This window comes from Triticum urartu, chromosome 3A, assembly GCF_056163025.1.
Source record: "Triticum urartu cultivar PI428250 chromosome 3A, HENAU_Tu73, whole genome shotgun sequence".
NCBI lineage: Eukaryota > Viridiplantae > Streptophyta > Magnoliopsida > Poales > Poaceae > Triticum > Triticum urartu.
Genome location: NC_141875.1, coordinates 272,781,766 through 272,805,366, shown reverse-complemented (window position 1 = coordinate 272,805,366; position 23,601 = coordinate 272,781,766). Strand labels below are relative to the sequence as shown.

Sequence of the window (23,601 nt, the reverse complement as noted above, 5' to 3'; positions counted from 1 at the left end):
TCGAGCATTACTCGTGCTGCCGTGTTGGCCAGGATCATGGAAGAAGAGGCGGAAAATCAGCGTGCTCGTCCGCAAATCACTCCCACGAGTCAACCTCCACCACCCCTCTTGCCACAACCACCACGGGCCGTGGGGGCGCCACGGCCAGGGGGCGCTGTTGTGCCCAACGACGACCTGGCACGCGAGCGCCAGCAACGCGAGCATCGGTGTGCCAACGGCCTCTGCTTCAAATGTGGAGATCGGTACTCCCGCGAGCATCGGTGCAAGCCAGCCACCCAACTGCCTACGATCCATGTCGGCGACTACGGTGAGTTGCTCAGCGACGACGCGGTCCACGCTTTGGACCTGCTCGGCGCACCGGCACAACCAGAGCCGACACCCGAGTGTTGCGTGCTCTCCACGCACGCTGTCACGGGGACCGAGACACCGCATACTATCCGTCTACGAGCGCTCGTCGGCAACCAAGTTATGTTGTTGTTGGTGGACTCTGGGAGCACGCACAACTTCATTTCCACGGCATTCGTAGACCGCATCAAAGCAACGTCAGTCACTGTGCCGGCGGTCAAGGTACGCGTCGCCAACGAAGAGCGCATGTCCTGCAACAGCATGGTCCAAGGGCTGCAGTGGTGGATTCGAGGAGACACATTCCGCATGGACATGCGGCAACTGGCTTTGGGGGCTTACGATGGTGTGCTTGGCATGGACTAGCTTAAGCAGTTCAGCCGGATGAGCTGCCACTGGCTCGAGAAGACGCTGACCTTTGAGCACCAGGGCACCATGATCACGTTGAAAGGTGTTCAACCCAAGCAACAAGAGACGCTGGAAGAGATCGAGCCCGATCAGCTGCACAAATGGCAAGCCGGCAACGACATCTGGTAATGGCCGTGCTGGACCTGCCCCGTGCCACGGAGCCCCAAGCCACCAAACCGCCTAGCGTGCAGGGCATCCTGGACGACTTCGCCGACGTGTTCGCCAACCCAAAAGGCCTATCGCCTCATCGTCGCTACGACCACGCCATCACGCTGGTGGAGGACGCACGCCCCGCCAACTCCAGACCCTACCCTACCGCTACTCGCCGTTGCAGAAAGACGAGATCGAGCGTCAGGTCCAAGAGATGCTGCAGCCGGGCGTCATTGGGCACAGCATGAGCCCCTTCGCAGCGTCGATGCTTCTCGTCAAGAAGGACGGCACATGGCGTTTTTGCGTCGACTACCGGCGGCTCAACGACGCCACGGTCAAAAACAAGTTCCCGCTACCGATTGTAGACGAACTGCTCGACGAGCTGGCTCGCGCAGCATTCTTCTCCAAGCTCGATCTCCGCGCCGGCTATCATCAGATCAGAATGCGCACTGGGGACCAAGAGAAGACGGTGTTCAAGACGCATCATGGACACTTCCACTTCAAGGTCATGCCGTTCGGGCTGACGAATGCCCAGGCCACCTTCCAGTGCTTGATGAATGCCATCTTCGCCAAGTATGTTCGTAAATTCGTAATCATTTTTCTGGATGACATCTTAGTCTTCAGTGAGACGTTGGAGGAGCACCTGGAACACCTGCGCCTCGTCCTCACCCTGTTGCGGGAGCACTAGTTGTACGCCAAGGAATCCAAGTGTTCGTTCACGCAAGACATCATCTCCTACCTCGGCCACATCATTTCCAAGGACGGCGTCGCGACTGGTCCGGAGAAGACACATGCCATGTTGGCATGGCCTACACCGACCACGGCGACCGAGCTCCGGGACTTCCTCGGCCTCACAGGCTACTACCGCAAGTTCTTCGCGCACTACGGCATCATCGCCAAGCCGCTGACCAGCCTTCTGACCAAGAAGGGCTTCGAGTGGACGGAGCGGGCGCAGATTGCGTTCGATCTGCTCAAACGAGGGATGGTGACCGCGCCCGTGCTCACGCTCCCCGACTTCGCGCGCTCGTTCTCCCTTGAGACGGACGCATGCGACACTAGTGTCGACGCGGTGCTGGCTCAGGAGGGCCACCCTGTAACGTTCTTCAGCAAGGCGCTCAGCATGCGCAAGCAAAAGCTATCGACGTACGAGAAGGAGTTCATCGCCGTCATGATGGTCATCGATAAATGGCGCGCCTACCTTCAGCAGGGACCGTTCACCATCGTCACGGATCACAAGAGTTTATGCAATCTTCAAGATCAACGGCTAGCTACCGGTTTGCAACGGAAGGCCATGGCGAAACTGGTAGGCCTCCAGTTCAAGTTCTGGTACCGTCGCGGCAGCGACAACGGTGCCGCTGACGCGCTGAACCTCGACGCACTCTCGATCTACCAACCCGCATGGGTGCAGGAGGTGGCCAACTCCTACGCCACGGACGCCGATGCACAGGAGCGCTTGGCGCGTCTGGCAATCATCAGCCCCGACGACGACGGGTTCGAACTCTACAAGGGGCTCATTCGCAAGCAAGATCGGTTGTGGATTGGCAAGAACACGACACTACGCACCAAGATCATCAGCGCCTTGCACGACAGCGCGGTAGGTGGTCACTCCGGCACTACTGCCACCTACCAGCGCATCAAGAAGCTCTTCGTGTGGGAGGGCCTGAAGGGCGACGTCGTGGATTGCGTGCGTCAATGCCAAGTTTGTCAACACGCCAAGCACGAGCAAAGCAAGACGGCGGGTACGCTGGCCCCGCTGCCCGTACAAACAGCACCACGACGCGACCTCACCATAGATTTCGTGGAGGGCTTGCCATCATCAGAAGGCTTCGACTCGATCATGGTAGTCGTGGACAGGCTCACCAAGTCCGCGCACTTCATCCTGCTCCGGCATCCTTTCAAAGCACCGCAAGTGACCAAGGTCTTCTGGGATCACGTCGTCAAGCTCCACGGCATTTCGAGGTCCATCGTCTCCGACCGCGACCGTGTCTTCACCAGCGCGCTCTAGTGGGAGCTCTTCGCCAACGCGGGCACCAAGTTGCTCTACTCCACGGCGTACCACCCGCAGACGGACGGCCAGAGCGAGAGGGTCAACCAATGCATGGAGATGTACCTGCGGTGCGCGGTGCACGACGAGCCCTGGCAATGGAGGCGCTAGCTACCCACAGCGGAGTTCTGGTACAATTCGTCCTTTCACTCGTCCATCACATGCTCTTCGTTCAAGGCGCTCTACGGAGTCGATCCCAACCTTGGCGCCATGGCACTCTGGGACGACAAGTCTACGCCGGTCATCGACGGCGAGCCCTGGGACTGGGGAGTGCGCGAGCACATTCTGGGCGCCCAGCACCGTTTCAAGAAGCAGGCCAATCAAAACCACACTGAGCGTTCCTTCGAAGTTGGAGACTCGTCCTCCTCAAGCTTCAACCATATGCGCAGTCGTCCGTCCCAACCGTCCCTGTGCCAAGCTGGCATACAAGTTCTTTGGGCTGTTCACGGTGCTCGACAAGATTGGAAAGTTGGCATACAAATTGGAGCTCCCGGCGGACAGCAAGATTCACCCCGTCTTTCACGTGTCGCGGCTCAAGCCGTTCACCCCCAACTACACGCCGGTCTTCTCCGAGCTCCCGCAGCCGCCAGATCTCGCTGGCCACGATAACGAGCCTGTGGAGATTGTGGAGCGACGCATGGTCGAGCGCGGCAACAGTGCTCTCATGTAGATCAAGGTCCGTTGGACGAACGACAACACATTGACGACCTGGGAGGACTACAAAACTCTCTGTCGCCGCTTTCCACAAGCTCTAGTGCGGGACGAACCTCCGGGCGACGACATCGAGCAACACGCATCTTCTAAAGAGGACGCCCGTTCTAAAGGAGTGGGGAATGTCACACCTGCATCACCAGTGGTTGATGCGGTGGACGTGTGAAGATGGGACCCCCGCTGCCATGTGGCATGGGCCCACCTGCGTGTATGAGTGGCTGGGTATATAGTCATCTGTAGCCAATAGGCAAGGCATGCGTGATTTGTATCTGAACTGGATTCCTCGCCTACTCTCTGTATCTCATCTTCCTTGGCAAGAAACCCTTCTTCCAAGCCCGATCTCATCCCCTTCCCTTCCCCGATCCAGATCCGAGCAATTGGGTCTGTGACGGTATGGGTTTCTAACATTTTCACAAGCATACCACGTCATCTGGAACTGCATGTAAGTTGGTATATATAACTGAAAAGGCATGACAAGCACCAGAAAATAAGCTTAAAGATAAAACAAAGTTTGCTTTTTCTTAGTTGATTCACTAAACCTGAAACAAATTGGACTTCTAGTACTACTAGAACTGACGGCATGCTCAGGGAAGCTAACCTGGAAGGCTAAAACTCAATTTCTAGCCCTACATTATTTGGAATTCTCCACATTATATCCAAGAAAATCTCCTTATTATGCAATTAATTCTGAACATACATATCCAAGAAAACTGTTTTTTATATTGCATGTCATGTGTGTTATATCCAAGAAAACCTCTTTCTTACAACATATGTGGAAATTGTGCATGCTATTACTAGAATACGTTGAAACATTTCAGTAGTCAACAATAAGAGCATCATTCTTGGAAATAAAGAGACCATTAGGGCCGCAACATGCACAAGTCCTCGCATCTTGTCGAGGCATTTGAATGGAACAGATCAATAGAATGGTTCACCAAAAATGCATCATAGTTCATACAACTTGCGTTAACAGCATTACCTGTGAGGAGCTGCTTGCTTTATTTTTAATGGTGCGAAGTTGATCAAGAGCATGAACACTATTGGAATGCGACGAGATAAATTTCTCATGTGAAGAATTTTGAGGATTTGCATGGAAATGATCATAATAATGTTCAAACAATGAATACAGCTCCTCCGAAGAATTCTGCTGACAAATTATGTATTATGTTCAAACACAAGGGAAAATATATCCAATAACTTGAACAGCATCTCTGATGATCATAGATACCTGATAGAGTGAGACAATATCTGTCGTCTCCATGTTGTACACAGCAAAGAATGCTAGGTTTTGATCAGTGCTTCGAGTAACCTAAAGAAATATATTAGAGTGTCTGCAATTAAATGGTGACAAGATGCGAATAAAATACTGGTAAGATGTCAGGAGAAAATAGATTTACCCCTCCATCGACACTACCAAACTTGATAAATAGGTGACGGCGATCCAAAAACTGTACCTGTTCCACTATCATGTTATAAACACCTCTTGCAAAAATTATTTAGCAGGAAACAATGTGTTCAGTTAACAGCATAGTCCCCGTAAATACTTAGGTTACTGATAGCTAGCTAAAATGAACAACAAAAACTGTAAGTGAAGAATATAAAACTTCAATCTAACATAAAAAAATGAAGGGATGACAGTCGAAGAAAAAAAAATCTCACATAAAAGACTGCAGAGAAGGCATAAGACTTCCAAAGTAAACCAGCCAAAACCAGGAACAAAAAGGAGACAAAACATAGGCTAGCCAATACTTAAGAATAACCAGAAGAGAGAAGAAAGAAAGAACCAAGGCAAAAGAAAAACAGAGCAAAATCCTACTGCTATTATGATTCATTTAAGCTAGTCTTGAAAGTATCTATAGATACCTTCCATATGATAAGATCCACATAGTCTTGAAAGTGAAAATAAAATTTCTTCTTCAGATGCTGGACCCTCTGCAAACAAAAAATACAATTTCAAACAAGTAGAGACAAAACACTTTTCCTTCACAAGAAAGACCACACGACCAAGAAAGAAGGGACAATAAGCAATTAAGCATAAGTTTGTTTCAACAATTCAAAAGATGCAAGATTAACTGTACACAATAATGACAGGGAGTGCGAATATTTCAGCAGTGGATGCAATAAATTAGAGATGATTTTAAGCATCATAATTGACGTTGTTAGAGTACTATACATATAGCCATGTGGTCTTTTATATTTACCCCATTGTATAAGGGGTTTCCTGCATCTTTATCTTTACCTAATAATAAAGGACGGAGGCTTTCATAGTTCTCCATCCGTCATCCCTTCCGTTAATTTCTGTGTCAAGCGCAAAGATCAATGACTCAGATCTATTACCTATTATTACAATGTATGCCACTGCCAAGCGACAAAACGGTTCGTTCGTTCTTTCTTCCTTTTTTTCCTTACTAAGTCTTTTTCTGCCACATCCCACGCACGACGCAGCCCATGCTGCCTAAAAAAACTCTCGATCCCCTCCTCTTCCTCTACCTACCATCGCCGCCACTGTTAACTAGATCGAGGTGCTAGCGGCCCGATGCACCTGGCGGCTACCGGATCCGTCCCCCCTTCGGATCCACTAGCTCAACGCTCTCCGCCACCGCTGTCACAACCCGATCATGGAATGGATCGAGATCGGACAAATCACCTGAGTACCTTGGTAGTTTGGGATAATTCGAGGAGAATTAGGGTGAGGAATCAGACAAGGGGCTGAGGAACAAGAGAACCGGGGGTGAGAAAGCTTCAGAATTCATTCATCTGCAACCTGAATCTCTTTGGTGTTACAACGTGATACATATACTCCTACTAGGCCCACACACAGATAACCCTTGGCCCATCTTGTAGCCCACACACAGGTACAAACCACATGGCAACAGCCCATACAGGGGGTGTTACACTCTCCCTCCCTTGAAAATCGGCTTGCCCCCAAGCCGATGATGATCAAGCTTGAATTCTGAATACCTCCAATCTCATCTAAGTGAAGAGCTAGTCCTCCTGGGTCATATGGCAGTAGCATATGCGTGCACCTGATCAGCTCATTGGGAGATGGCACTAATTCAGTTTCAAATGGAACTGTAGTTGAAAAGTGGGGCATGTTGTTCACACACAAGATAAATCTAAACCAACTTGAGGTCCCTTCCTTGACAGCAAGCAGGCGAGTGCAAGTTTTGGTCTCTCCCTTCACGGGCTCCCCAATGCGAATGATACAAACAAGCAGCTGGTTAGTAGAATGGCGCCACAACATGGCTGCAGTCTCTATGGTGCCTTGAGATCGATTCATCTCAAAACTGAGCCCTCCTAAGAACATCTGCACATGCGTATATATTGTGATCTGTGGTGTCCGCTCATGAATTGCTCTTCGATCAGATGAAAACCACCACGGAAAAAGTGAGCATTGGGTCCCAGAAGAATATATCTCAGTTCTGCTGGTGCGAAGAAATACAAGGAACTGAAGGGGTAAGTGGCTAGCTGAACGATCTCGAGAGAACTCAAGTGTTATCATCCAAAAGTTTAGTTCGAACATGGCTTGAGCAATATTTTCTGGAGGAAGCATCATGTAGTTCTCAACTTGCTGCATTTTAGAGAGAGGCCACTTTGGAAACCAGAATAGAGTCGATGGTAGTATCACAACCATGTGTCCCAAATAACCAAGTTGCATATCACAGTCCAGCCAACAATAAATTTCAGATAAGTTGAGAATGCGTGTATGCAAGATGTTGCCACTAGATGATACCATCTTGCCACTAGATGATACCCAAGTTCCAAGGATAAACTGCAAAATCCCAGGGTCCCATTGCCTTCCAGAAAAATATGTCCTCTTGTACGTGCAAGTTAGAGCACCAAAAGTGCCGAACACTGCAGTCACTTGAATCAAAATGGAATTTCCCTTGTCCCACAGCTGTAGATATTCAAATACAGTCACAACAAAGTTTGTATTGCCCAGGTGCACTACTGTACCAGCGCACACACCCGGTTTTCCCAAGAAGTAGCAAGGTAGAAGAATAAAGTGTCGAATTCCAGGATCCTGTTGTGTTGCAGCTGAAAGCTCAAGTCCATGACCAAGATAATCTTTCACATCAGGAACAAATAAGCATGAGACCCATGTGGTTGAAAGAAACTTAATAGCGCTGAGGCACTGAACATCAAAGATTCCTGGGTCCCATAGTCTGGTAGCTGAACTTGTTACCATAGGAAGCACCCATTGTTCCAAATTTTGAATTGCGAAGATGGAACTTGAATCCCCTATCAGAGAGCTCCATCGAGACAAGCTGGTAACTAGAAACACCGGAACCCATATCTTCAATGGCAAGTGAAAGGGAATAATGGGGTGAAGTACTCCTATAAACAATGCTCTTCCTTCTGTATACAGTGATGTTACTCTTCTTTTGTTAACAAAGGGTTCACAGGGTTGAGAAACATCCAAGACGGTCTCAACTTGAAGTGTCACATAGCGAACAAGGAGAACCAGGTAGGCGGAGTTAACGGCACCATTTCCATGTTGCCAAACTGTAACTTCCGCTAGGAATTCTTCAAACACAGAGGGTGATCTCCAAGTACACTTCCATTGGGCACTATCCTCCATAGAAGAGACCATAAGAAGAATAGTTGTAGAACAACTTGGCAATTATTTCAGGACTTTAACTCCTCTCAAGGTGAACTGAGCACAAGTGAGCATAGCTTCACATCCTTCGCCGCGATCAGAAGGTTCAGCTGAAGCTAGAAGACAATAAAGATGAACCGGTTGCACAAGATAAAAATGCCATTCAATAGTCATCGGTTCAGTGTACTCGTCGAATAGGAGGTCCGTGGACAAAAGTGCAGCTTCCCAATTAAGCATTGAAGTGAAAACCTCACTGGTAGCACGAAACTGGATGTAAGCTTCAAAAATTGTACGGGCGAGCTGCACATATTTATTATGCGTGCACCATTTCTTAAGCATCTGGAATAGATCATTCTGCTTTAAGTGATCTTGTCGCCATGAGTTAAGTAAAGGAAGCGAAAAATGTTGTGCACCAATGGACAAAATGTCAACTTCATGAGTCATATGCCAAATAGCCATGCATGCCTCACGTGAAGCTGTATTGGTATGCTTGCTGAAGAACGAAGGCCGCGGTGCTGGTCGGATCACCTGTCCTTGTGCCTTCCGACCCATTATCAGATCCGACATGAGCACGACTGTCAACACATAGGCAGCATCGACAGAGCTTTTGAACAAACAACTGGTGCGTATCATCGCGATGAGCTTAAAGTCAGGAATCACTCTCTGTGGTGGGGCTGGTATACTCCAGAGGATCATGGACACTGACATGGGGTCGTAGTCATCTCTACCATGGGCCAGGTCACCCGTCGAGCAGATGGCGGGCGTTGGTGCAGTGACATGGTCGGTGTCGATGTCGAGGTCCTCGTCGCACACGCCAGGGGAGGCAAGCACAACAGGTGCAGCGACATGGGCATTGTCAATGTCAAGGTCCTCGCCGCACACGGCAGGGGAGGCAAGCACGGCAGGTGCAGCGACATGGACGGTGTCGTCGTAATCCGGGCACTCTGTCAAGCACATGGTCGGTGTCGGAGCAGCAAGCTTGCTCGCATCGATGCCGCGGTCCTGTACTCCATGGCCGTAGCCATCGCCACACTCCTCGGCGCATATCGACTCATCCTGCATGATCTCTTCCTCCCTTATCCGAGCAAGACACGATGCTCTGGTGATGCTAGACGGCGATTGCGACTGCATGACTGCTTGAATATCCTTGTGCAGCCCCTCGATGTACTGGTGGACGAAGCACTTGATGCTTAGGTTGGGGTTGATATCCAGTACGTGTTGTACGCATTCCCAGAACGCCGTCGTGTACTCGGCCACGGTTGTGGTCTGCTTCTGTTCGAGCAGCGAGCACAAGTGCAGGTTGTACTCCAGCGACACATCCTGGATGTCGAGGAGGCAAGCACGCTCATAGATGCACCGACCATGCATGGCGAGAGCCCGTGCTGCCGCGCTTCTTGATCGAAGTTGAACCACCGCCTCCACATGGTTGACTCTCTGGTACACAGAGATCTTCACCACGCCATACACTGTAAACACCTGCTGCAACGTCTCCTCATTGATCGAGTAGTACACATGGTGCACAGTGACGCGGAGAACACCGCCGGTGAACACCACTTGCTTGCTCGACATTTCGTCGAACACCTGTTAGGCAGGAAGTGGCAGGTGACTGTTTTCTTGTCTATGTGCTGAGGGTTTGAATGTCGTTGTCGCTCCACTCCAAGCCGATCCAACCTAGCCCAGGGATTTTGTGCGATTCACGGAAGCAAACCGCACCCAGGGCAATGGATGTTACGAATCTGGCCAAGAGAGTTGAGGAACACACAGCGGAAGCAAAATTTCGAGGAAATTTTGGGGCTCTGATTACCAAATTGTCATGACCCGATCGTGGAATGGATCGAGATCGGACAGATCACCTGAGTGCCTTGGTAGTTTGAGATAATTTGAGGAGAATTAGGGTGAGGAATCAGACAAGGGGCTGAGGAACAAGAGAACCGAAGGTGAGAAAGCTTCAGAGTTCATTCATCTACAACCTAAATCCCTTTGGTGTTACAACGTGATACATATACTCCTACTACGCCCACACACAGATAACCCTTGGCCCATCTTGTAGCCCACACACAGGTACAAACCACATGGCGACAGCCCATACAGGGGGTGTTACAACCGCCATGTCCAGGTGTCCCTTGGCGTTCGGCCGTCCCCATACGGTGGCATCATGTCAGCGCCCCACGTCCAGGTCTACACTCTTCGCCGTCGGCAGCCTCCACCATGTCACCACCTCCTTGCTGCCAGACGAGACATCCTCTGCATCATAGTCATCTTGGTTGCCAGTGAAAGCCTGCTCTTTCTCCTCTGGGATCGATTTCACCTTCATCTTGCTCTGCCACGGGTGGATCTTCAGTCCCCTGGCATATGTGTTGTCCGTTCTATACTCCCACCGGCTGGCCGGCTGTGTGTGTGTCGTGGGTGGCTTGACGTGCGCGCTCTATTGGCATAGGAAGCGGGCAGTTGCAGGCAGGGGAAAAGCTGTTGGCTACTTGCAGAGGAGGATTAGGATTGTATAGCACAATCAGGAGAGCTCGTTTGATTTGTTTTGGTCTAGATTAGTCAAACCGTGAATTGATATTTGTTTCTTGGTAGAGGAGCTTCAAGGCAACAGGGGCAATAGGCTTTGACAACAACACATTCAATGAGTTTCTTCCCGAATCTGAAACTATTTGGCTCTAAGTTGTAATCCCCTTGAGAAAGTTAAGAGTATTTATGGACTGGTTTATGGATGTTGCAAATTTGATTGCAGCAGGGACCTGCAAAGAAAATGCAGTGCTCACCGTTGATAGATATATTCAGGGCAACATCAAACTTCAGTGAGAATGAACATGACCAGGCAGGGAGCTTCATGCATCATTGGATCTGAGAATTGTTTACTACTGTGAATTGTTTATGTTTCTTGGAGACACTAACCGTAGCTTCTTATTAGTGACCATGGTGGAAGAGCTATATTGCTGTGCCGTTCTTGGATTCAGGTTCTTCTATTCCAAATGGCTGCTTGTCATCCGCGAGCGCAGTGAGCAGTGCCTGCTGGAGTCGTAGCGCAGGACTCCTGCTACCCGCAGGAGTAATATTTACCGAGGAGGCTCAACTTGGCCGACCCTGCTGGCTGCGCCCGGTACACACTCACGCGCATCAACGGCGATCCGCACACGTATGCCGCGTCAGAGGCGTTGCTGCGTCTCATCGCCGAGCTGCACCAGTCCAACAACTCAGACCTATGAGCACATGTTCACACGCAAGTTCGCGCCTGACTGCCTTGGCCAGCTCATGGCCATCGCAGACACTGTCATCTTCCAAGGTTGATTGATGTGGCGCTCTGGATCATAGCTACACGTAGGAGGTATTTCTAGCGCCTGATTTCTCAAAAGTTTCAGAGGTTCTAGACATTACTTCTTGTTTTATACTTTGTCTGAATTGAGTTTTCATTCTCGTTTTTCAAAAGTTAGTTGTATCCAACAACAACATAATACATGCTCACTAGGATGTTTTCTTTTGAATTTGTAGACATTACTTGTGAAAGCAGTAGCAACTGAGTGCTCATTACATGTTCTTAGCGTAAAAGGTCCGGAACTTGCTCACTAAACTTTCTCAGTGTAAAAAGTCTAGAACTGATAAACATGGAGTATGTTGGAGAATCAGAGAAGAATATCAGGGACATCTTTGAGAAGGTATATCCATCTGCACAAGCCATATAATTGCCATGAAATATCCACATATACTCAGATAATCAGTATTCACCATCAATTTTAGGCTAGATCAGCACGCCCATGAGTAATTTTCTTCGATGAGCTTGATTCCCTTGCTCCTGCACGAGTGTCCTCTGCAGATTCTGGAGATGTGATGGACATGGTTTCTCAGGTATAATGAACCTCATCAATGAGGTGGTGACTGTGTCTCAGTTTTCAATGTTTAAATGTTAGAGTAAACTAATTCAGTTTCCCTTTTTCTGTCTTTACTAGCACAAATGCTGACAGAGATGCATATGTTTGGCATTTTATCAGTAACATAAACTTGTGCTAGCTTGCAGCACTACATTTTGTGATTGTGTAGTATCCACACCACTACTGATTGTCTATGCTCTTGCCTGAGAGCACGTGTTGTGCTTTGTATCATATCGTCTAACAAAGATGTAAACTCTGCAAGTAGAAACAGACTTTAGCACTGTGATCCAGTATGTATTAAGTATGGATTAGTATTTGGTATGCTTGCAAATGCTTATTTATTGCTTGCACCAGAGATACCAACAAGTTACTATTGAAAATTCAAATATACTGTCAGGAAAATGTAAAAACACACACGCACTGGTCTCAACTAGCTCTGCCCTGCTGTCACCGCCCTCCCCTAAGAGCATTCAACCCCACGGCAGAGCTGGTTCTGCACCCCGAGCACTCAACCCTACGACGGAGCTGGTTCTGCATACTGTCATTTTCTCCCGTTGCAATGCACAGGCTCAAATCAACTTTGTTTGCCGGTGCAGTTTAGCAGCGCATGTTCTCATGATCGCATCTGTTGTTTATTCCACCAAAGAAACATGTACGCAGTTTTTGGATTTATCTTGGAAGTTCACGAGATATTGCTGGATTCGCGCGATCATGAACTTGATGCCATATCCAAGAAAGGTGAGGCTGCTTCGGGAGGGCGTGCATGAGCCGTACTTTGGTGAGCGGCAGTCACGCCAATTGATTAGCCGCATTTTGATTTGTATCACTACCACCGGCTTGATCTGCGGAGCCGTACTAAGTTTTGGATTAATATTGTTCTTTGTCAATGTGAACAAATTGTATTACCCTGTTGCTGAGTGGTTTCTCGATAAATCTCAGTTCGCTTCCAATGGGCAGATGATATTTTTTGTAGTAATATGTGTTGAACGGAAATGTGTATATCATTTGGTGATTTGTTAACAAATTTAGATTTCTGTTGGAAATAATTATGTTTCATCTACTATACTCCAAATTTGAAGGTTGATGTTATACAAATTTTACCGAATTAACACAAATATTGGTTGAGAACATTTTCATTATGTAACAGTGCACGAACATCAGGAAGCAATTTGTGGAAGGCAGCCTTCAAGTCTAGCTCGACAAGATTACTTTTTTAAGTTATAAATGTTCTCTTGTACCGGTGTGGTTCAATGGCAATGCGGTGACCAAATCCATCGCCTTGACCGCGTCAAGACGTGTTATGACAAGGTGAACGGCCTACGTCCGTGACGGCGGAAATGAGGATCCCTACGAGACAAATGGATTACCTTCTTCAAGTGGATGAAGCAGATTATGTGTGGTGATGGGTTGTGATGTTGTTATTTTTCTCCCGTTGTGCACAGGAATGTTTGCTAGTATTTCCTACACCTGTACATGTATATATACTGGCCTATGGCCCCATTGGAATATAAGATGCATATTCCTAACATGGTATTAGAGCCCTAGGGTTTTTTTTTCGCACGCCGCAACTCATGCTCGATCCCGTCGTGTGCCGCCGCTTCTTCTCTGAACGGCTGCCGCTGTGTTCCTCTCCTCCCGATCCACTGCAGACTACGCCATGCCACCTCATCACGCGCCGCCCCGCCCCGCTCATCTACGCCCGAAGGCCTCCACGCGCCAGGTCACTGCTCCCTCACGAGAGCTTCATCTGGGTGCGCGTGTTCTGCTCAAAGCCTGGCCTGATTCCGTGACACCCATCCGCCCATGGAGTGTGCCTGCACATGACTTGTGCTTTGCTCACCTGCTGCTTCTGCACCACCCGTGAAGGGTGTGACGTGTGTTCACGCTCGTGCACTTGCCTAGACAAATTCTGCTGAAGGTCACTGCTCCCTCACGAGAGCTTCATCTGGGTGCGCGTGTTCTGCTCAAAGCCTGGCCTGATTCCGTGACACCCATCCGCCCATGGAGTGTGCCTGCACATGACTTGTGCTTTGCTCACCTGCTGCTTCTGCACCACCCGTGAAGGGTGTGACGTGTGTTCACGCTCGTGCACTTGCCTAGACAAATTCTGCTGAAGCCTCCTGTGCCGTTGTGATCTGCTCTGCTCCGCAGCTGCCTGCTAACCCGGCTGTCTTAGCTTGGCTGTTGGGTCTTCGCGAGTAGAGAGAGAGAGAGAGATGTTTTCCTTGGGTACGCATGTCCCTTGCTGCCCGTCTCCTGATAGTGTTCCCTTCACTACTTCCGTCTCGCACATGCGCCGTTCCTCGGTGCTTGATGCTCGTCCACCTGTGACGTCGACCCCTTTGGCGTCTTCTACAGGTTATGTTGGTCGCTCTTCAATGACTCCTCTCTCAACCTCCGCACATTGTGATTGTCGTTCTACACCGACTCCTCTCACGACTTCCACCAGTGCTTGTCGCTTTACATCGACTCCTCTTGCGACTTTCCCCGACAGTGTTGGTGTATATGGCTCCATGGACTACACCTCGCACACACGTCTTCCCTTAGCACTTGGTGCTTGTCTGCATACGGCCTCATCTCCTTCGTCAGCATTTGCGGACACTACTGGTCATGCTACACCGCCGCTTCCAGAGGTGGAGGTGGCCGCTCCTTTCCCGGTGCTACTACGTCGCCTAATCCGGATGTGTACTTAACTGAGCAGGAGATTGCGTGACTTCGCAACCTGCTGGCTACCTCCGGCTCTCTATTGTCGAGTGCATCTACGCCGACCTCTTCAGTTGAGCTCTTGACTGAGCAGGAGATTACATGACTTCGATGCCTGCTACCTGCATCTTCCGTTCTCCATCGACAGGTTCTGCTAGTTCTGCTACCGACTCTTCTGGCATTGTGAGACCACCTTCTACACATGCAGGTACATCTCCGTGTGACTCATGATTCATCCACCTTGTCATCCATTCGATCTCTCGACTCTTGTTCATGTTATTATTGCCGATGGTACTTCTCTCCCACTTACTAGCCGAGGCGTTCTTAGCACTTCATCTTTTCATGTTCCTGATGTTGCTCATGTTCCTCGACTTACCATGCAGCTCCTTTTTGGTGGTCAGATTGTTGACTCTGGTTATAGGGTCAGTCTCGACTTTGACTCCTGGACTGTCACACTGGTGCTCTCCTTGGTGCTGGCCCTCGACACCGTGACTCCCAGGGTCTTTGGGAGCTTGACTGGCTTCACCTTCCCTCCACTGCCACCGCTGCCAGTCTTTCCGCCTCTGTTGCCTTGTCTACAAGATCTTTTCAGCAGTGGCATCATCGCCTTGGTCACTTGTGTGGCTCTCGTCTCTCATCTTTAGTTCGACGTGGTCTTCTTGGACCCGTCTCCGACGATGTCTTTAGACTACCGGGATTGTCGTCTTGGTAAACAGGTCCGGTTACCTTACCGTCATAGCGACACTGTATCTCAGCGTCCTTTCGACCTTGTTCACTCTGATGTCTGGGGTCCGGCTCCCTTTGCCTCGAAAGGGGGTCATCGCTACTATATCATCTTTATAGATGATTTCTCTCGCCACACCTGGATATATTTCATGTCTTCTCATAATGAGGTCTTATCTATCTATAAGCGTTTTGCTGCCATGGTTCACTCAATTCTCTATGCCTATTCATGTGCTTCATGTTGACTCTGCTGGAGAGTATATCTCCAAGATGTTGCGTGCAGTTCCTGCAGAGCAGGGTACTCTTGCTTAGTTTTCTTGTCCTGGTGCTCATGCTCGGAATGGTGTGGCTGAGCGCAAGCATCGTCACCTTGAGACGGCCCGTGCGATGATGAGTGTCGCCTCTCTTTCGCCTCACTTTTGGGCTGAGGCTGTCTCCACTTCCACCTATCTCATCAACCTTCAGCCGTCCACTGCTCTGTAGGGTGGCGTCCCTTTCGAACGTCTCTTTGGTCATTCTCCTGATTACTCGGCGCTTCGTTTGTTTGATTGTGTTTGCTATGTTCTTCCCGCCCCTCGTGAACGCACCAAACTCTCTACTTAGTCTGTTGAGTGTGTCTTCTTAGGTTATAGCGATGAGCATAAGGGCTATTGTTGTTGGGATCCTGTCGGTCGTTGGATGCGTATTTCTCAGGATGTGACTTTTGATGAATCGCGTCCCATCTACCCGCGTCCATCTTCCTCGGCCTTTTCAGTAGAGGATATATCTTTCCTCACTTTCCCTGACACGCTTATCACTCCAGTTAAGCCCTTGCCCGTCCGTCCTACACCCCCGCTTCTCCAACTGTTGCAGATCCGGCGCCACCATCACCCATGGTTTCCTCACCTCGCTTGTCATAGGATTCTGCACCTTCGCCTCTCTCGGTGAATCCTACTGGTATTCTTCCATCTTTTATGCAATATTATACTCGTCATCTGCAAAATATGGATGCGTCTACTGATGTGCCACCTTCCTTATCTCAGCCTACTTATGGGTTGCATCCTTGCCCGCTTCCGCCTGTTGATCGCCTTGGTTTTCCACGCGTTGGTGGTGTTGTTTTGAGCCGACTTCTTATCGTCAAGTTGTTGTTCATCCCGAATGGCAGTTTGCGATGGCAGAGGAGCTTGCTGCTCTTGAGCGCACCGACACATGGGATCTTGTTTCTCTTCCTCCCGGTGTTCGCCCCATCACTTGTAAGTGGGTCTACAAGGTTAAGACTCGCTTTGATGGTTCTCTTGAGCCAAAGCTCGTCTAGTGGCTTGTGGCTTTCAGCAGGAGCATGGTCGTGATTACGATGAGATTTTTGCTCTTGTGGCCCATATGACCACTGTTCGCACACTTCTTGCCATGGCCTTTGTTCGCCACTGGTTTGTGTCTCAGCTTGATGTTAAGAATGCCTTTCTTAATGGTGAGTTGCGTGAAGCGGTTTACATGCAGCCCCCACCTGGGTATTTTGTTCCTGATGGCATGGTATGCCGTCTTCGTCGCTCTCTCTATGGCCTTAAGCAAGCCCCTCGCGCTTGGTTTGAGCGTTTTGCCTCTGTGGCGACCGCCAATGGTTTTTCAGCGAGTGCTCATGATCCAGCGTTATTTGTCCATCTTTCTACTCTTGATCGGACTCTTCTTCTTCTCTACGTTGATGACATGATTATCACTGGCAGTATATTGTCTTTGTGAAGGCTCGTCTTAGTGAGCAGTTTCTTATGTCAGATCTTGGCCCTCTTCGCTATTTTCTTGGGATAGAGGTCTCTTCTACCTCAGATGGCTTTTTTATTTCCCAGGAGAAGTATATCAGGATCTTCTTGCTCGTGCTGCTCTTACTGATGAGCACATTGTTGAGACTCCCATCGAGCTCAATGTCCACCTCCGTATACTGATGGTGACCGCTAGTCTGATCCGACGCGTTACCATCATATTGTTGGGAGTCTTGTCTATGTAGTTGTCGCTCATCCAGATCTCTTAACCAATCCATATTCTGAGTCAATTTGTCTCTGCTCCCACTTCGATTCACTATAGTCACCTCCTTCGTGTTCTCCGATATCTTCGAGGCACGATCTCTCATCGTCTGTTCTTTCCTCGCTCCAATTCCTTACGGCTTGAGGCCTATTCGAATGCTACCTGGACTAGTGATCCCTCAAATCGCCGTTCATGTTCTGCTTACCGTGTTTTTCTTGGTGGTTCTCTCATTGCCTGGAAGACGAAGAAACGGACTGCAGTTTCCCGTTCGAGTGCAGAGGTTGAGTCGCGAGCTATGGCTCTTTTGACTGGAGAGGTGACTTGGTTACAATGGTTACTTCAGGACTTTGGTGTTTCTGTCACTACACCGACTCTGCTATTGTTTGATAGTACAGGTGCTATTAGCATTGCACATGACCCTGTGAAGCATGAGCTCACCAAGCATATTGGTGTTCATGCTTTCTATGTGCGCGTTGGTGTGCAGGATCAGCTTATTGCTCTTCAGTATGTGCCTTCCGAGTTACAGTTGGCGGATTTATTTACGAAGGCCCGGACTAGAGTGCAGCATGGCTTCTATCTCTCCAAACTCAGTGTTGTTCATCCACCATGAATTTGAGGGAGGGTGTTAAGAGTACTGTACATATAGCCATGTAGTCTTTTATATTTACCCCATTGTATAAGGGGTTTCCTGAATATTTCCTACACCTGTACATGTATATATACCAGCCTATGGCCCCGTGACAATACAAGTTGCATATTCCTAACAGACGTGAGGATTCAAAATATTGAGATCAACCTGGGAATAACTAAGCGAGTAAGAATGCAAAGCACGGATCAAGATCACATAGCAAATGAATGTGTAAGATAGCTAAGTAGCTAACCAAAGCCTGATCAGGTTCCTCATTCCAAGTCTTCCGAAAAATAAATGATAGCAACCGTTGCTTGATGCCAGGAAGAAAAGAATTCCCTTGTGCAGCCTGCAAGCATAAACTCCATTATCAATTTCGTAGTTCACAAGTTCAATACCAGAAAATTTCCAATTAGTCTTGTTCAAGGATGACAGATTGCAGACATGAAGGTTTGCTACAGCCTCCAAAGGCTATTTGCTGTATAGAAGTGATGTGGGTAAAACAAGACTATTTTCAGACAACAATTAGAGAGGATGAACGAAAGAATATCAAACAATAATTTCAAAATTCGATAGTAAACCAGAGATTTATAATGATATTCCCAGATAAACTAAAATTATATGTCTCACTAAACCATGTGGTATGTTGCACACATGTTCCAAAAGTGATTGTATAACTGAGAACATGTTAACAAAGGTACGTCAAGACAGGCTAATAGGTAGATGCTGCGAACCGGAAGAAACAAATATGTGAAAATGAATGCAACCCGTGTACAGACTGCAGACCCAGCAATCTTGAAAAAATACAAAGATTTGCATGTACCTGGCCATGTGAATAAAGAAATAGTTCATCATCTTCCCGGCAAAATGCACCAATTCTCCGTACCTCAACAAGGCTGCCTGAATCTCGGATTTGTAGGACATGTATTGTTTGATATCGTAGAGAGACAATGCAAACCAGATCCTCATACAAGTAAGCACCAATACTATGAGCCAAATTGATAAAATCATTGCAGAAAGCTTTCTCGTCTAGTATTGCACCATCTTCTAGCCTAATAACAAAAATACAGATGTGCTAATCCACCCAAATGTAGGAAAGCATGGTTACAGAATATATTTTAGTTTGAGTTAAAAGCTGCATTCTTCCTAAATCAGAACAAATAGATAACTGTACCTCACAAGATAGAAAGTTATTTTCTCAATTGATGGTACCCCGTGAATTGCACCGTCAGTGGCACTTGAGTCATTACTTTGTGCAGTTGACGTTGCAAATAAGCCATATTGATGGCACTCCATGTAAAGGAAAAAGTCCTTACAAATGTACTCATTGCTGGATGCAAGTGAGATTGAGTAGAGCTGCTTAAAGAAACTGTCAAATCTCTCTGCATTGGCCGGAAGATCATGAGAATCACATTCTTCATGGCATGAAAACGTTAACCAGATGGGACGGTACACAATCAAATCTTGGTGGTTTCGACTAAAGGCCACAAGATACTTGCCATCATCAGTGAACTTGCGAAACGAATAATCTGGGCAATCTATGTCGTATATAGTGTAACTTGGAACCAAATTCTCATAGAATTGTCTGACAGTATTAACCTGTCAACAATGGAAAAGGGAAGGAGAAGAAAAACCACTTAGATCTTCTTAAGTTGCATAATAAAAAGGTTGCAGAAATTTGCTCCCATCACAAGTTCATAACCAAGACTCAATATAAAGAGCATGCTAGAACACCAAAGCATGTGAGTTCCAATAGTTATTACAGGAAGACAACACACATTGGTCATCAAAAAATATACAGCAACAAGTGTGAATTATGTCTACCTAAAAGAAAGATATGAGCCTACATTCTTGAACTTTAACTTTTGACAGTTACACTCCCCATCTTGGGTAATGAATATCCTTATCTAAAAGTATTGCCACAGCATCAAGTGTGCAGATTTTGTGCATGTTTCATCTATCCTAGATTATGGACACAGGCAATAACAAATTCATCAATGTTGCATGTATTTTTATTTTCAATCTCACACACTAGCCAATTGTTTACTTGTTTGCTCATGCTTGATAGGTGTTCTGCACTACATAACAACTCACCAAAAAAAATCTCAATTCAGAAATCCCAAGGATTTTGCTGCATTATTCCTCACACTCAGTTTCAAGCTTGACATCCTACACCATTGTTTTGTTTTCTGAACCATAAACTAGTTAACTAAACTACTTGACATAGATAATTGTCTAAGTCATAGGGATAAGATAATCTTGCATCGCCCTGTTGTACAAATTATCCTAAAATTGTTAAGGTGATAGGTGGCATGTTGTCAGTTCACTCCGACCATTGCCTACTTCATTTGACCTCTCTTTTTTTTTGTGACATTTCACTGCTTATGAGCTACTCCTCCGTTCCTAAATATAAGGCCTTTTAGAGATTCCAATATGGACTACATACGGAGCAAAATGAGTGAATCTACACTCTAAAATATGTCTATATACATCCGTATGTACTAGTCCTTATTGAAATCTCTAAAAGGGCTTATATTTAGAAATGGAGGGAGTACTAGTTATTCACAAGGCTGACATTGTCGCATTAATATTTTACCATGTATGGCTTAATACCAGGAGTGTCATTAGCTCTAGACTCTAGATATCTCTGGCAAATATCTTAGCCACAGTTCCCATACTACAGCACAGACAGGAGTACCATAGTCAACAGTACAACCCCAAAAATGGGGCCTCACCCCACCCCAAAACCCCCCACAGGCCACAAAGGCTAATCACGTGTAGCAACGGCAACCACAGCGACACCACCCTCTGCCCGCCCTAACGCCAGGAAAGCAGCCGCATTCGACCGCCCTCCGCGTGCCCACAGTCGCAAGAGCACTACGCCTATCACCGATTCTGAGGGTTAGCGAGGCGGGAGGAAGGAGGAAGAAGCGTACGGTTGCGCCGGGGCGCGGAGAGAGGAACTGGCGGTCGAACACCCTGGAGGCAAGGTTGCCGCTGCGGAAGAAGCCCACCATCACTGCACCACCCGTGGCCGCCGCCGGCGCCGAAGCATCGCACGCGCCGGGGAGGGTGGGGGTTAGGGTTGGGCGGTGGGGATTATTACTTTTTTCCGCTGGTGTGGATGTGAGAGGGTGGGAAGGGGATTTTTGCTTCTGATGATCAGTATTTATTTATTTATATCTATGTCTATATCAATATAAAAAGAACCAAATTCGCAGATCTAAATCATCTCAACCGTCAAATCATATTATCTAGCGGTTTAAATCACTTTAATATTGAGCACCAAACACGTTTAACGCTCTAATTACCCATCACTATCATTGGTTATAAACACGTTTTGACTCAACGCTATCTCTTCAAATCTGTTATGTAATTAATATCCTATCATTTCTATCTTACCAAATACCAACATGCAACAGATATATCTTACCTAATATAACATAGAACTAATATCCTACTTAATATAAACGTATATTGCACATGCATTTTACTAGTACTCCTTTAAAAGGAGGATCGGGTTGTATATTTGCCATTTAGAGCATCTGCGCTAGGCTCCCCGAACAGCCAGAGTACCGCTTTTTTAGACCCGACGGTGAAAAAATGTTTCACTCACGTTCTTAAAGACTTGTTTTTTGCTGGATTTGACTAAAATTAGCTCCGACGATCTTACCCCAAACCCAGCCCCTTGAGAGGCAGCTGAGGAAGCCGGTGCCATCTTTTTGCCCCGTGTGGCCCACCTGCAGCCACATTTTCTCTCACATTCTCTCCTCCCGTCGCTTTCTTCTCACAGAGCCCCATCTTCTCTCTCCCCATCCACTTCTCTCTCCCCGTGCCAGCTCCGCCCGCGTCCCGGCCGCCCGACCCCGCCTCGGTGCCTCCCCGCCGCAGCTCCGCCCCGCAGCGTCGCCCTGCCTCCCACGCCGCCCCGCCAGCCCTCTGCTGCCACGCGCTCGGCCTCCCGCGCCGCCTCGCCAAATGAAGAGCTCGCGGGCTTGGCGAGGCTGCGCTCGAGCGGCGGCTGCTACTTTGCGCTCAAGATGTGGAACACACAGCAGGCGAGCGTGGCGGCTGTGCTGGCGGCGGACAGCGTGGACCAGCCGCTGCTGACCATGGACACCCTGGAGGAGGACACCCGACATGGCCTTCCTGGCCAACATCACTGCCCCCTCCGCGCTCGTCTCCAAGCCCTTCGGCGACGCCCTCCGTGCCGCGGCCTCCGGCGACGCCTCCGTCACCGGGGTGGTGGTGCGTCTCGACTGGCGCGAGACGATGTCGAACCCGGACGCGCAGGTGGAGTATGAGCTCTAGACCAACAGCAACGACGAGTGCGGGCCACGGTGCGACGAGCAGGCGGCGTTCCGTGGCCACGCGCAGCTGCTGGAGAAGGCCAGTGGGCGCGGCGTCGGACGGGGGCAGCATGGCGTGGCCAGGCGCGAGCGGCCCGGGCGCGAGCGGCGCGGGCGCGGCCAGGCGCGGGCGTGAGCGGCCAGGCGCGGGCGCGGCTTAGAACGGGGCGGCGCGGTAGCGCGACGAGTACGACGGCCTCGCTTGGGGTGCAAACGGCTGGAGATTTATTCATCCCATGCCAAAATTCTCGTCGATAGCCCCTCAAACGACGAAAAAAATGCCTTGTGAGGAGCTCAACGGCTCAAGATGCTCTTAGCTCGGGGCACTGCTAACTATCGTAGCAGTATATCACAGTATATCAGACTAGTGGACGAACGTGCGATTTAATTGCAGTTGCACCGTTGGATTAGATATACGTAACGTGTGATCCAGTCCACTTTAGGTGGTTACCGAATTATACTCCTGCGATTAAGGGCATATACAATAGTGCTATCTTAGGAGTGCCACGTAGGATAAATGATGAGGTGAAGGAGAGAGAACTCATAAGAAAAGATTTGTCTTCTCTTATTTAAGATAAGACAAAAGATGGTCTCTTAGCACAATTTGTCTCACCATGTTTTAAGGATTTGTTAGTTATTGAAGATAAGGCTAAGAGGGTGTTTGTTTTCAGAAACTTATTGGTTTAGGGACTTAAAAAAGTCCCTATAAGTCCCACCTAAACCAAACACAAGGGACTTATTGGGACTTATTGTGGTGATTTGGGACTTATCAAATAAGACTCTCAGGGAGGAGCTTATTGGGACTTATCCCGAGCCGGACCTACCCCGCGTCGCTCCAGGCTCGTTCCCCGCACGCCGCCTGCCTCTCGGTCCAATCGCCGCCGCCGCCCGGCCTCTCGCCCCATCGCCGCCCCGCCTCTCGCCCCGTCGCCACCGCCGCCCGGCCTCTCGCCCCGTCGCCGCCCCGCCTCTCGCCCCGTCGCCGCCCCGCCTCTCGCCCCGTCGCCGCCCCGCCTCTCGCGCCACCGCCGCCCCGGCCTCTCGCCCCATCACCGCCCCGCCTCGGTTCGCTCCGC

General features: G+C 48.8%; 2 protein-coding genes across 5 annotated transcripts in view; both read right to left on the bottom strand.

The window, feature by feature from the left end:
* Positions 1-22,630, bottom strand: part of LOC125528979 (light-mediated development protein DET1) — a 32,046-nt gene extending 9,416 nt beyond the window's left edge. For 3 of the 4 annotated variants that reach the window (XM_087546906.1, XM_087546907.1, XM_087546909.1), the window contains exons 1-8: positions 21,113-21,345; positions 19,351-19,775; positions 19,000-19,228; positions 18,430-18,525; positions 5,519-5,587; positions 5,053-5,109; positions 4,884-4,964; positions 4,635-4,799 (exon numbers count right to left, since the gene is read on the bottom strand). In XM_087546906.1, the coding sequence (XP_087403032.1) occupies positions 4,635-4,799; positions 4,884-4,964; positions 5,053-5,109; positions 5,519-5,587; positions 18,430-18,525; positions 19,000-19,228; positions 19,351-19,775; positions 21,113-21,193 (1,203 nt within the window). In that variant the 5' untranslated portion in view covers positions 21,194-21,345. Of the gene's footprint in view, positions 1-4,634; positions 4,800-4,883; positions 4,965-5,052; positions 5,110-5,518; positions 5,588-18,429; positions 18,526-18,999; positions 19,229-19,350; positions 19,776-21,112; positions 21,346-21,849 lie in introns of those variants that run through there. The other variant, XM_087546908.1, reaches the window with a different exon arrangement.
* On the bottom strand, positions 5,594-12,001 carry LOC147979429 (uncharacterized). The gene has a single exon (XM_087546905.1). It carries the CDS (start codon positions 9,822-9,824, stop codon positions 8,280-8,282), a length of 1,545 nt encoding a protein of 514 aa, XP_087403031.1. The 5' UTR covers positions 9,825-12,001; the 3' UTR covers positions 5,594-8,279.
* Positions 22,631-23,601: the final 971 nt, after the last annotated feature.